Consider the following 14,675-nt stretch of genomic DNA (forward strand, 5'->3'; position numbering starts at 1 on the left):
GGGGGGGGGGGGGGGGGGGGGGGGGGGGGGGGGGGGGGAGGGGGGAAAGGGTCAGCCTCTTTGCTGTGGGAAAGATGGAGGTCAGGGGTAGAGAGGGGAGGAGACGAGGCCCCCGGGGTGGAGGAACAGGAGGAAAAACAATAACAAGGGAGGGAATATCAGGCTTCGACAGGGGGCAAATCTCTCATGACATCATCTCTGAAATGATGTCATTGCCGAGGTTGCGACCTGGCTTGCTAGTCCAGAGCAGACGAGGGATGAGAGGTTAGAAGTAGAGAGAAAGAGGGTCATACACACTCTCCAACATCGGAGAGGGGACGGTTGCATCATGTGTGTGGAGGGCCCCACAGAGATCAAACAAGCGTGGTTGTGAGTGTGTGTGGATGTGCACTGAATGCGTATGCGAGAGGAGGCCCTACTAATTAAAATATATACAGATGAAAGAGTTTGATTGGCTGCTGCTTGTTGGGAAATGTATTTTGTCGCAATTCACATGCCTGTCCATTCTCACACAATAACCCTGAGAGATGGGGAGACATTCATTGTATACTGTGCATAAGTCTATATGTGTGGTTTGCTGTGCACATTAGTAGTTTTCCAACAGATACGATAACATCTGTGAGGGAGAAGGACAGAGTAAGAGCGAGAGCATCTGTTATGTACTGTATATGTATATAGTCAGTCATCTGTAGAGCAGACTAGAGGCCACTTACATGCTGCATTTCATGAACTGTCAAAACTTCAAACGGCGGAGCCACTGACTACCGCTCTTCCTGGAGCTTTTACTGTGGGACACAGGAAACAGACCATAGAGGTTAAATCACAGCTTTGACAGCTGAACTGCCACCACACGCCGGAGAGAGGGCGGTGAAATGAGCAGAAGACTTCAGCTTATAGCTACTCCTTTGGCTGGTTTCTTGAGACAGGAAGAGAGGGTAGTCATGATTCAAAACATTTCAATGACGAATTGGTTCTTGGTTGTAAATCACTGTGCACACAAGTGTAAAGTAAGTTATCTGGAGGGAAGTTGGGTGTTTGATGATTTCAACCAAATTGGTTCAGGAATATATATTGTGTGCAACTTATGTGGGTTTTGTAAGGCTAAATAGATACTCTATTGACTGACATTCTACTGAACTTGCCTCCTAAACATACCTAACCTGAAGCTTAATATTTGACCATCTTAACTAAAGTAGTTGTGACAGTACAGATGGGCCTTTAATATAGTGAATAGAATAGTCTACACCCACGCTGTACGCATGCTTATGTGATGCCAAGCAGGTATAATGCTTCTGGGGACTATGAATATATTTAGAAAATGTCATGGCAATCCAGCCACCTTCAGTCTGGAGGAAGGCGGTGGACCGATCGACCTACTGACATTGAAATCCTTAGAGCCAAGCTGCTAACATAGCTAATAAAAGCTAAGCATTAAGTGTAACACTTTTAAACATTGGGAACAGTGAGCATAGCCTTCAGTTTGGAGCAACTGGCACAAATCACAAGTGAAAAGCCACTTAACTTTCACTTGATCCTCGGTTTGCATGCAATGACCTCCTTCTTATGCCAGGTGGTTTCCAGCAGGTTCCTTGGCTCATGCGCAGGTCGGCCTCTGTCACCTCACAGAGAGCGTGAAAGGGGATGAGTTCTGCTCTTGATCTGTCAGCACCTGCAGAGCCCAGATTCTTCTATCTGTTGCCATAGAAGGACACAAAACTGACTGAGGATTCATGGGTGAGATTACACCTATATATGCAAAACACAGACAGGCGCATACTGTGTAAAGGCCCAGATCCAAAAACATTCGTTTCTCAACAAACATATTAGCGCCATCGCCTACGGATACACGCATAACTGCTCATGTCTGGTATTAGTTTTGACATTCACTCTTTCAGGTGAGATGGAAGCATGTCATCATCTCGTCTTCATCAATGTGATCTCCTCCCGCCATCTGGGTGAGAGTGAAGAGAGAAAAATCAAAGGTCTTGTGCCAAACACCTGCAGGAATGCAGAGGACTGACTGGTAGCCATCAGCCATTAACACCTTCTGAGACAAGAGAGGAGTTTATATGTCAAGAGGTTGAAATATTTAAGTGGCGTGACGGTATGTGCAAATGATTAAAAGAAACGGCTCACATGTAAAGTCACGCACACAAAATGAAAAATGCAAACCTGAAACTGAAAACTAAAATGATTGTTTTCTTGTAATTTTAAAGCCTTACAACAATGACACATTGTTCCACCATCTGTCAGCAGATCGTGTACACACAGTATGTGTAGACCTTTTGTGTTTGTCTTTAAATAGTTTGATGTGCACTTTGTATCTGATTCCTCTCTTTTAACACCACATTAGTCTTGTGTACTGTACACTATCACAGACGCTCTTGCTTAACACTAAATGCTTTCTCTTGTTGCTGCAGTGCCTCCAAGCAAATTCCCCAGGAAACATGGGATGAGATGTTGTTCCATGATGAAAAAAATGGCCTCTCTTGTGAATTGCACCTGTGTATTTGCTTAAGAAATGTGTTTTTATGTCTTGCACGCACACTTTAGTTCCCTAAGAAGAATCCACATTCAAACAACTTTCTTAAACCTACAATGCCTTCGGAGGACTGGATATACTGTACACAGCCAATTTGTACATAGTTATTTCTTCCTTAGAAACAGAGCCACTGACCACTGCAGCCAAATACCACTGACATCATGATTTTGACCTTTGCGTGAAAGAAATTCAAGAGTGCCAATTTGTAGGCTATCAGTGACATCTGACTGTTAAAGTATGCATTTTAAGAGCTGCACTCCGAGATCTGGATGGCTCCTTCGTACAGTAGCCAAACCCACTGATCCCACTTGGCAAAGAAGACTGCTGGTAATATGAATCAATGTAGATGTTTACTGTAACTTACAAACTGACAGTCAACATGTCGCGTTTCAAACTGAATTCATTCGCAGAGATGTTGGGTTGTGAAAACCAAAGTTTGTTATAGGGTTTACTGTATCTATACAGTTCCATGCAAAAGTCAGGGCATAGCACTTTATAAACCTATTGCTGTGGTTACATATCCTTGTCCCAAATCTTCTTCACCTCAAGGGAGACATCCAACTCGTTCGGATCTGCTTTCCTCATCACATGTAGACTTAGCAAGCAACCCTGTTCAAGTTCAGTTTCCCCTCGAGTGGAACTACAGCAGACTGTCTCTACTGTCTCCTGTGAGATTATGGTTTTCGGTAATATCCTTTGCACTTTTAAAAAATGGAAATATAATTGAATTTGCACCAAACATACACTGACCTTGATTTTGTCTGAGATACATGTAAATGCTACTATTTCTTTATTCCCTTTTACCCAGAAAGTTTACAACAGTCTGTAGTTGTTTTCCCCCCAAACATTCCATGTTTTATGAAAGCATGTAAATTGGGGGTGGGTTTTGCAAAACCCTCCTCCTGTGGCAAGGGTCCCACCCCCTTCACAGTGTCCAAAGTGGGGCAGCACACACACTCTCATACACACATCCCTGCCTTATATGGATAAGGTGACATCACTCAAGAGGTCCGATGGTGCTCAACTGTATTTATTCACCTTTCATTGTCCTGATAACATGCCTGGAATGTGACGGTGGAGGACTTGTGGAAAAGGAGGCCCCAGCTACTTCTTATGCATTCTCAGTGGATTTTCTAAATTGGCAAAAATGTTTATGTGCTGACTGTGGAGCATCTATAGTGGGTAAGTTTTAAATAGGGTTGTTGTAAAGTTTCTGAGATCTTGTGACTTTGTCCACAGTCCTGAATATTGAACATTTAGAGGTTGTTTAAGCTGTAGTTGCACAATTTGCATTGATGTGCTGGTGCCTACATTAATTTGGTTTATTTTGCAATGCAAAAATGGGCATGCTGAATAGGGTATGTCCCTGGGAGTGTCAAAGGAAAAGATGCAGCTTTGCATTCAATCTGCTTTGCATGCATTTTGTTGGAGCCGGAGATGAGAATGGGCATGAGCAGCATAGAAAGAAGCTGAGAGAAAAGAAGACACCTTGGTGAGTGGGTGAAGCTTTAACTAGCAATTTGTGTTCTTAGTCTCATCCCCAGTAGGGATGGGAGTATTTGGGAGTTTTAGTGTTAATATTTGTCAGTTTTCCCTTTTGATCGTATTGCTTCTTCTGCATAGTAGCATGGCATTTATGATATTTCTTTCATGCACAATATACTCTGTATATATTATATATATTATGTATTTTTTTCTCAGACAGATAGAAATGGCTTCAAGTGTTGGACTCAGCAGCCAAATATGTTTTGTGTGGTAAAATTGTCCATTACTGGATTTCTGTGAGGGATATTTTAAATGTGATTAATTTAAAAAACGTATCTTGAGTGTGTGTGGTTTGAGCTTACAATTACTATAAAGATAGATCACTTTGACACTCAAACCAGTCTTATAAAATGCATGTAAAGAATTGGGATGATTACTCTCCAGCATTGAAACATTAACTGGGATAAAACATAGCTTCCTGGAATACATGTTATTCATATTTCCATGACACAATGAGGAACACAGACACAGTTGCTGGCTTTTAAATCAATAAAACACCAAATTAATGCTTTGCCTTTGTTTGTTTCACGTTTTAGACTGAAGAGGTTGCTTGAGAACGAGAAAGCCTATCAGGTAAGAAAGGAGAAGGAGCACTCTAAACGTCTGGCCAAGGTGCAAGAAGAGCTGGTCAAGCTGAAGTCCTTTACGCTGATGTTGGTCAATGAGCGTCAGCAGCACCTGGAACAAATGGACCAACAGAGCCAGCGGGCCCAGGAACTCAGCCAGCAGCTCCAGCAGTGGGAGCAGGCACTGAGTGAAGCCCGGGAGCGTGCTCAGGAGGATGGCCAGAGGGTGCTGAGCCTGGAGGCTGAGCTTAAAGAGAAATCCACCAAACACACCCAACAACACGAGGAGATGAGTGCCAAGCTGGCCACTCAGGATATCCACAATCGTCAACTTAATGCCAACCTTCTTGGGCTTTCGCGTAAAGTGGAGGAGCTAGAGGAGAGCAACAGGGCCTTGAGGAAATCTGAGGAAGAGTTGCAGGAGCTGAGGGAGAAGATTGGCAAAGGGGAGTCTGGCAACTCCAACTTGATAACTGAGTTGGAGAACTTGCGGAAACATGTGCTGGAGATGGAGGGAAAGGATGAGGAGATTACCAAGACTGAAAATCAGTGTAAGGAGCTACGAAAGAGGCTACAAGAGGAGGATAGTAAGAGGAAAGACCTAAGGCTGGAAGTGGAGAAGCTCCAAAAAAGAATGACGGAGTTAGAGAAACTTGAGGGTGCCATCAGCATAAGCAAGGCTGAATGTGCACAGTTACACACTGCTCTAGAGACAGAGAAGGGCCTCACCAAAGAGCTCTCAGATGAGGTTGTAGCTCTCAGGATCCGTATGAAAGAGATCGAGTCCTCTGAACTTAAGTTAGAAAAGTCCGAGCTGAGCCTTAAGGATGACTTGAGCAAGCTGAAATCATTGACTGTTGCTTTGATGGAAGAACGAAAGACCCTGATGGAAAAACTGAAGTCAGATGAGAAGAAAAAGGAGGATTTGAGTAAAATGGTGAAAGTTGAGCAGGGTACAGTTATGGAGTTGACTGAAAAATTGATAGAGGAAAGCAAAAAGCTCTTGAAGATGAAATCAGAGATGGAAACCAAAGTAGAGACTCTAACCATAGAAAAGGGGGAGCTTGGCACTAAGCTGACCTACGAAATTGATAAAACTAAGGATCTTAGTGCTAAGGTTGGTCAAATGAAAAAGAGGTTAGATGGGTTCGAGCAAGCAGAAAATCTACCAGTAAAGAATTCAGTGAAATGTGAACTGGGAAGAATGACCGACCCTGTCAACAGAGAAGACAACAAAGTTAAGGAGCTGACATTTGAAATTCAACGCCTGAAAAATCGTCTCAAACAACTTGAAGTAGTTGAGGGAGATTTGATCAAGACAGAGGATCAGTACGACATGTTGGAGAAAAGGTTCATGACTGAACAAGACAAAGCCAACATTCTTTCCCAACAGGTGGAGGAAATGAGGGGTCAGATAGCACGAAACAAAGCAATCGAAAAAGGAGAGGAGGAAAGCCAGGAAGTAAACCTCCGACAACAATGCAAGAAAGAGGAGGCCAAAACCAGGGAACTGCAGGCGGACATTGTAGCCCTCAAGGAGAAGATCCATGAACTGATGCACGAGGAAGACCAACTTTCTCAGCTCCAAGTGGATTACTCTGTCCTGCAGCAGAGGTTCTTGGAAGAGGAGGAGAGAGCCAAGAACATGGGCACTGAAGTTTTCCATCTCACCAAAGAATTGGAGATAGCAAAGCGTCATAGTCGAGCGCTAAGGCCTAGTTTGAATGGGAGGAGAATGGTGGACGTTGCTGTGACATCCACTGGAGTACAGACAGAGGCATCATCAACTGGGCTAGCAGAGGAGGATACCCCAGCTGTGTTTATCAGGAAATCTGTTCAAGAAGAGAATCACATCATGAACAACCTCAGACAGAAGTACCTAAAGAAGCCAACAGAAAAGAGTGGTGTTGAGCGTTGCCCTTCATCTGGCAGTGACATGGGCGTGAAGAAATCCTGGATTCCCTGGATGAGGAAAAAGGACAACACCCCTCAAGGGAGCAACATGGGGAAGCATCTGCAAATTAATGGTGATCATTTGACTTCTGAACTGACAATGTCCCAAAAGCAAGGGCAGCCTTTACACATTCGCGTAACACCGGACCACCAAAACAACATGGCTACTCTTGAGATTAGCAGCCCCACTGCTGAGGACGCTTTCTCTAGCTCAGCTCCCCTCAGCCCCAACCCATCTCAACCTAAATCCAGAATTACAATCATTCCCACCTACTCTGCTCCAACCCACAAGAGAAAGTACACCACTGGACCTCAGGGCCCTGAAAGAGCCAAGTCTCCAGTCACCATCACAACGATATCCAGAGCCAAGTCTCCAGAAAGCAGCCAAGCCCCCTCTTCTGCGTCAGGTAGGCCCTTGTCCCCTGTCTCTATTATGACAGTGAGCACAGCTATAGTGCCGGCAGCATCTTCCTCCCCAGAACCCCAGGAGATGACCATGGGCCGAGCTGTGTTCAAGGTTACCCCCGAGAAGCAGATGGTCCCAATGCCTACACGGAAGGGCCACACCAGCACTAGCTACATCACAACCACTGACGATAACAAGATCCATATTCATCTAGGCAACAGCATGACCCCAAAGATGGTAGTCAGGCCGGTGGCTGCTGCAACAGAGAGCAAGGAAATGACCTTATCAACTGGGACAGTTTTACGCTCCCCCCGCCAAATCACCACCACCACTACCAGGAGCACACAGAGCAAAGTGATGAGCACTATCACAATTTCCCCTGTTGCATCCAACACTTCCAGACCCACACAAAGCATGGTAAGTTCTGCTTAAAGGTTCAGTTCATCTAAATTATGGAATAACATGTTTGCCTATGTGTATTTTATTAGTTTTGACCATTCTTTGAGATACATGCCCAACAGCAATTTACTCCGTTCATTGGAAGTACTTGCTAGCAAAGAAATCAGTAAAAAAAAGTCAATACAGTAAAAAGTAATAAATATTAAAATTCACTTCTGTTGGAGTGGCTCTAAAGCACCTGTGAAAAAGTTATCTGTTTTTTGGGGGTATTTTGTTTCCTTACAGAAAACAATGTGTAAAGGTGACAATGTGCTGTTTTATGGTCTGATATTAACCAGGATAAATTGACTACAAAGCTCCTGTAAAATGTCAAAATTGTCGTTTTTGCACATAGATTTTTGTACAGATTAAAAAGACAAGATGTGTTAATGAGTTATATCTAGATTTAGAGGTGATGGTAAGATTGTGTTACCTTTGGACAAAGCCAGGCCAGCTGTTTCGTCTTTGTGCTAAACTGAGCTATTGCAACTGGTTAGGCTTATATATAATGTACAGAAATATATTGATTTTCTCATGTATCTCAGCCATAACGAGAATAAGCTCCTTAACCAAAATGTCAGAGTATTTCTTTAAGATGCTTCTTCTTCATATTCTACATATATTAAAAGTGATGTTTAATAGGGTGAATCTTTTTACTAACGGCTGTATCTCTAGAAATGGGAGATGAAGCAACACAGTTGGTGTTCCATTGGACCTTATAATATGCTTATAATATGTGGGTCGGATAGCGTGACAGAAATGGTCCTATGCAGGCCTCAGAACAGCAGAGCTAATGATGTGGCATTTTGCCACTCTGCTAGAGTCATGCTGTAATTTATAGTTGCTAAACAGTGTTTACATTCACAAACAGCCTGGCAGGGCTCAGTGCCCTCTGGCTGACACAGAACAGCCTTGCACCAGTAACAACACATTGAAACCTAGCCTGGACAAGGGCTCACCCACTGCGATTGAAGTGAAGGAATGAATAAATATTTGCATTTTTCATTCACACAGCTCCTAGCACATATGATCAGTTACACTGTTTAGAAATTCTGAGTTATTTATTTTGCTATAATGGGTTTTGCCTCTTTTCCATTATTTACTCTTTGGGTTCCCCTCAAGTGCTCCCCTGTTTGTATTCTTCTGCCTGAGAAACTGTACTCTCTCTCCCTATTGTCAACAGACTGGGCACGATGCCCAGCAACCTCGCACAGGGCTCACCCGCATCCCAATGTCCAAGAGCCTGAAGACGGGGAAAGCTGTGCAGGGATCCCTGGGGATCTCGGGTGGAGTGAAGCTAGAGTCACGAGCTGACAGTCAGTCTGTGAGGATAGAAGTTAAGAAGTCCACTGTAAATAGCAATACTTTACAAAATGGAGGAAAAGCCTGATTGACATAATAGTACCAACAAAATACTCAAACATATTTGAAAATGGTGCTTCAGAAAGATTATAACAATGCCCACAGGAAAAAGCTCTGATTTCCCTATCTAACTCAGCTAGACATTACAAGACACATTTTATTAAATAAACCATTTGTAATTTTTATAAAGTATTTTTGTACTTGTCTATCTCAAATGCATTTCTGCCATTTCTCTGAATTTACAGTGTGTATTGTGATGGACATTTAAATATTGTATCAGACCGTGCTGCTACTAACTGCTTTTTGCTTTGAATGGTTGTCTCACACATAAGGATTTTGTTGATAATACTTATATAGGACACATTATAAGTCAAAATACTTGTCATCGTGTAAATTTTGTTTATTTTTTCTGTAAAGGATTTGTACTGAAAAGTATTTCAAATAAATGTTTTTTTTCAAAAGGTAGTGTGACATGCTTATTTGTGTAGGCAAGTAAGAAACACAAATATGCAGCAAAGACAGAGAATGAATTGTGCCAGATGTTTTGCATGTGCGTGTCTCGTCTGTGTAGTCATAGTAAGTCAGGCTTTTAAAACATTACAATACCCTTTGAATCCTCTAGGCAGCGCCTACATCCACATGTTACACTGGACCAAAGGAATTGCCCCAGTTTTTCTCTATTTGTTATTTCAAATGTATTGAAGCAAAAGCTCCATGTAGCCTACTGATGTATATTGGTGATTTTTAACAAATTTCCATATACGTAGTTTGAGACAAAGGGAAAATATTATGCTTGTATACGGAAGCAAAGAGAGGCCACAATAATCTTAGATTGATGTATTTATAGAGCACATTTAAACCAACAGGTGTTGACCAAGGTGTGTTACAGGGAACCACAATTACATTATCTAAACAAAAAAAATAGATAAATAACTGTAACAGACAAAAAAAAAAACAGTTTAATCATTATATTGGAAAAATTAAGGAGACTCAAACGTTGTTGTATTTAATTGCCACTGCCCGAATGTACTTGACCTGAATATATTTTTTGGATAATGGACACTTGACTTGAAAATTAATTTGTCAACACACATGTTTAAACTTGCACGAGGAGGATTCAAACAACATAAATTCCGATAGGCAGATGGTTCTCAAATTCATTTTTGAATTTTATAAATTCTTAGTGATTAAAAGTTCCAACTGGATGTTAAGTTGCTTGTAATATTTTAAATCGTGCTGCCTATTTTGCTTCCATAGTCGGAATTCAATTATAAAACACAGATTTTCATATTTGAATAAAATGTGTGTGCACGACACACAATGTGAGAAAGGGGCGTCTTCGTTTTCTGCCGTGACGCGGCTCTTACGTTTGATCATCCTATTGGTTTAGACGCTTCCGGCTTCTTCCTCTTCCATGAGATTAACAGGACAGAACAAATAAACACTACAATGAGTAGATATTTGGATTAGATCGGGGGTAAATTTCCCTCCTTAGACAGTTGTACCCTTTGCTTTAACGAGTGGCCTCGTGTTCACTCTGCTGGGATTAACTAAGGAACTACCGGCTGTCAACTAATTTACAGTCGATTGTTTTGCCCAGAAGCGGATTGCAGCCATGATGGCGTCAAGCTACAACGCTAAGGAAGAGGACGGGCACCACCCGGGCGCATCGAATAACGGGGGCGCCGGGGTCGTGAAAAGTAAAAAGCCAGACAACACCGCGTTCAAACAGCAGAGACTACCGGCCTGGCAGCCCATCCTGACGGCAGGCACCGTGCTGCCCGCTTTCTTCGTTATTGGTCTCATCTTCATCCCCATCGGCATCGGCCTGTATGTCACTTCAAACAACATCAAAGAGTACGAGGTAAAGCAACAGTAACGTCTGTCTTTGAACTAGCTAGCTAGCTAGGCTCTTCTAGGTTTTTCCACACAGTCCATTTCTAGTTTTTTCCCCCTAGTCCTAGAACACAAATAATAACTCTGTTATACATTTTTTTACCATTTCTGAGCCTTTGACATATTGAAATTACAGTCTATACTCTGTTGTCAGTTTATTTATTAGGTTAGCTAGCGGCTAACGTTAAGTTAACGAACGATAGTCCAAACTAATACAACAGCATTGTAATCGATGGACGGTTGTGATGTTCAGTTATGGGGGAAACTATTTTTTTAACGAGGTGTTGAGTGAACTTTTATGGTTATTCTGAGGATGTAGTTAACGTGTGTGGTGCTGTCGAGTTGTATTGCATTATAATAAGAAGTGTTTCTGGTATTTTGTCCACACATTTATATCAGAACGTTAAAAACACCTCTTTGTATTGCACCCAATGGTTTTAATGAGCCTAGACAACCCCTTTTAGTGTTACAATACGGTAACAAACATATTAACAACACAACGATTAAAAATAACTAAATCCTCCAAAATAAACTATAATCTCAATTCAATAACAACTGAATATTGTGTTATGTTTATCTATTGAATATACTGGCTTCTCAGTGTATAAGGAACAGTGTGAAACAGTATGCATCTATTTTAGGCTACTTTATATGTTCAATTCTGCTATTTAAAAAAAACAACTAATCAGTTCCTCCTTTTCAGATTGATTACACTGGTGTAGAAGTCAACAATGCATGCTACAACTGTGCCAAGAACTTCAGCTGGAACAGCACAACGCCATGTCTCTGCTCGGTGCCCTTCACATTGGAGCAGCCATTTGAGGTGAGCACCAGCTTGCACCCAATGAATAATACATGGTGTTGTGCAGTAAAAGATAGAAACTGCCCTCCTGACACTAAGTGTCCATTAAGATCTATTCTGAGTCCAAACAAAGGCCGTCATTATCATTGATCATTCTAGTCTGAAATTATCCAGGCTGGCAACTTCCAGAAAGGCTTATATTGATTACTCATAAAAGCTCTCAGCCGGTTGCTTTTTCCTCTCAACAGTTTGCAGATCAGACAAACCAGTGTCACCGAGTACAGCTTAGATGTCGGTTATGATTTAGCAACTTTGCAATTGTTAGGCGCAACTAAAATGAAATTGAGGGAAAATGAGATTTGTCTCATCTGAGAGCAGAAAGAATCCTACATTTGATACAAGTGAGCCTTTTGTTAAAAGTAGTTTAGTTCTGTTTATGGTGAACTGATGATCCAAAGACTCACCGACGTGCCACCTTACTGAAGTACTTCCTAGCCTTTACTGATGCTCTGTCTATATCACGATCTCCCTCCTCCTGCAGAGCAATGTCTTTATGTACTACGGCTTATCCAACTTCTATCAGAACCACAGACGCTATGTGAAGTCCAGGGATGACAGCCAACTGAATGGTGACCAGTCCGCTTTAAAGGTATAGCCTTTGGAAGTGTTGTACCATTTTAATTTCAGTAAATGTCATTTGCATCCGTTTAACACTGCCTGCTTTTTACAGAGCCCCAGCAAGGAGTGCGAACCGTACCGCACAAGTGAAGGACAGCCCATTGCTCCATGTGGGGCCATCGCTAACAGCCTTTTCAATGGTGAGCAAGAGACGATGAACAACTTCACATTTTTTCTCCTCCTCAGCACTGATGGGATCAGTGCTTCATATGTGGTCAACTAAAGTGTGATCTGATCATCAAAACTCCGACAAAAACTCTTGACATCAGTTTGCAGTTGAGCTCGTGAGCTGCTCTTACTCACTGGAACAACATTGAATATAATGTTTGTTTGTTTCAGACACTCTGGAGCTGTATCATATTGATTCCAACGGTACCAGAAATGCAATTCCTCTGGTAAAGAAGGGAATCGCGTGGTGGACCGACAAGCACGTTAAGTTCAGGAACCCCGGTGGAAACGACAACCTCACTGTAGCTTTCCAAGGTAATTAAATCGAACTGTGCACGAGATATATTTGGACCCATAAACAGTGAGGTTCTTCTGACTGGCTTGGTGTGTTATCTTGTTCTTTCTCAGGCACATCTAAGCCGGTGAACTGGAGGAAGCCGGTGTTCGAGATGGACCCTTCAGATCCCGAGAACAACGGCTTCATCAATGAGGATTTCATCGTGTGGATGCGCACCGCTGCGTTACCCACCTTTCGCAAGCTCTATCGCATCATCCAGAAGAAGTCTAGCACGACCCCAACTCTACCCAGTGGCAAATACATCTTGGAAATCACTTACAGTATCCTTTGAAATATAGCCAGACACTCCACTGCACAATCAGAACTAGAACTAGCCCGTGGGGTTGGCGAGTGTGTCTTTTATTTCCTTATATAAAGCTTCACAGGGTAAGATTTTTATGTAGGAACACACTCATCTTTGATAATCTTAAATCACATGTAGTTGCAGTAAATTCACATAAGTTGGCGAACAACAAAACACCTAAACAACAACAAGTAAATATTTGAACAGATTTAATTTTGCTTGTTGTCAGCTTGCAGGCAACACTGTACTGATCCCAGTTCTGTGTGTTTGTTGTCCATGCCAGGTCCTTTGTGAAGGAACCGAGTTATCTGAACTATGCTGATTACCAAAACAGGTCATTTAATATCCGTACATGTTCCAGAGTAGAGGGGTATCTGGGTTTTACTCGGCACAGCTATCCAGCTATCTCAGTATGATTTAAAAACTATGAAGCCAGAAGCTCCAATCGTTTTTCTTTTAACCATGTGATCATCAGATTACCCCGTGCGCAGCTTTGACGGTCGCAAGCGGATGATCCTGAGCACCATCTCCTGGATGGGAGGGAAGAACCCTTTCCTTGGCATTGCCTACATCACTGTGGGCTCCATCTGCTTCTTCCTGGGTGTGGTTCTGCTCATCATCCACCATAAATATGACACCCGCAACAGCAGTGCAGATATTCCAAGCTAAGCTGTGCTTGTACCACGTTTTCCTGTCTGCGCATGCATGGTTGACCCGAAAGGGTCCGTTCTGGACTGCTTGTTGACTTTAGCGTGAATACACTGGTTTCTGTTATTGTTGTGTGTTTGTGTAAAGACAGCATCATCTTTAGTGCGTCATCGAAAGCTGTGATTTTGTGAAGTGCAACGAAGGCAAAAGAAGGATGCTCGAGTCTGTGTCTCTGTACATATAGCTTCAAAACAGCTGCTCGGAATGTAATTTCCTGTGTTCAAAAAAAATTAATTTATCTTCTATTTATCTATACACAATCAAATTATCTGTTTTATTTTAGCAGGGCTTTGCGAATGGCTTATTTGCTGAAGGATGTATGTATTTTTAATGCAATGTTTGTCTATATTATGTACTGTAAGATGTCCTGCTGATGAATGTACCATTATATTTAATTGACATACCGCTGGTTTTTGAGATTATCTTGAATATAGGATGGTAAAATCATTGCTCGTATGCCGCTGATTATGGTAAGCTGCTCTTCAACAAGAATTATTTTATCCACTGAGAGTCCGAGTACTCCTCACAAGTACTACCACAAAAGTGTGGCTATTTACCCTCTGCTTGTATAAAGACTCTAAGCCAGTCATTAGGTATCTTATTAAAATCTGATGCTTATTAATGGTGGAATCATAATCTTACGCCGCCATATCAAGTGGTCGCAATGTTCGCAAGACTCTGGGCATTGTCTCAGGCTGATTGGAGCACAACCATGATTTTGTTTTTACAGTTTGGCCTGAGTGTCAGATTATGTTGCTTTCTTCAATGTTGACCAAATGATATGCACTTTAAAGTGTCACATTTGTTAGTCTTCCTCCTGGTTTCACGTCATCTTCTGTTAAAGTATTGCATTCTTGATTTATTAGGTCAATTGTTTAAATTTGAAATTTTTAGGTTTTTATAACGTTTGTAGGGTCCAATTAAACAACTTGGTGAATGTATTGGATTAATTTGTGATTTTATTTATTAT

General features: G+C 41.9%; 2 protein-coding genes across 3 annotated transcripts in view; both read left to right on the forward strand.

Moving 5' to 3' along the window:
* Positions 1–10,033, forward strand: part of LOC116383533 (filamin-A-interacting protein 1-like) — a 21,913-nt gene extending 11,880 nt beyond the window's left edge. For both annotated transcript variants that reach the window (XM_031847452.1, XM_031847451.1), the window contains 2 exons: positions 4,624–7,429; positions 8,634–10,033. In XM_031847452.1, the coding sequence (XP_031703312.1) occupies positions 4,624–7,429; positions 8,634–8,840 (3,013 nt within the window). In that variant the 3' untranslated portion in view covers positions 8,841–10,033. The remainder of the gene's footprint in view (positions 1–4,623; positions 7,430–8,633) is intronic.
* Positions 10,034–10,216: 183 nt separating this feature from the next.
* On the forward strand, positions 10,217–14,646 carry LOC116383534 (cell cycle control protein 50A-like). The gene is made up of 7 exons (XM_031847453.1): positions 10,217–10,676; positions 11,412–11,531; positions 12,052–12,159; positions 12,241–12,328; positions 12,528–12,671; positions 12,765–12,974; positions 13,473–14,646. Exons 1-7 carry the CDS (start codon positions 10,428–10,430, stop codon positions 13,664–13,666), a joined length of 1,113 nt encoding a protein of 370 aa, XP_031703313.1. The 5' UTR covers positions 10,217–10,427; the 3' UTR covers positions 13,667–14,646.
* The last annotated feature ends 29 nt before the right edge of the window (positions 14,647–14,675 follow it).

Source organism: Anarrhichthys ocellatus, unplaced genomic scaffold (genome assembly GCF_004355925.1).
Source record: "Anarrhichthys ocellatus isolate YVR2014 unplaced genomic scaffold, GSC_Weel_1.0 scaffold7, whole genome shotgun sequence".
Lineage (NCBI taxonomy): Eukaryota > Metazoa > Chordata > Actinopteri > Perciformes > Anarhichadidae > Anarrhichthys > Anarrhichthys ocellatus.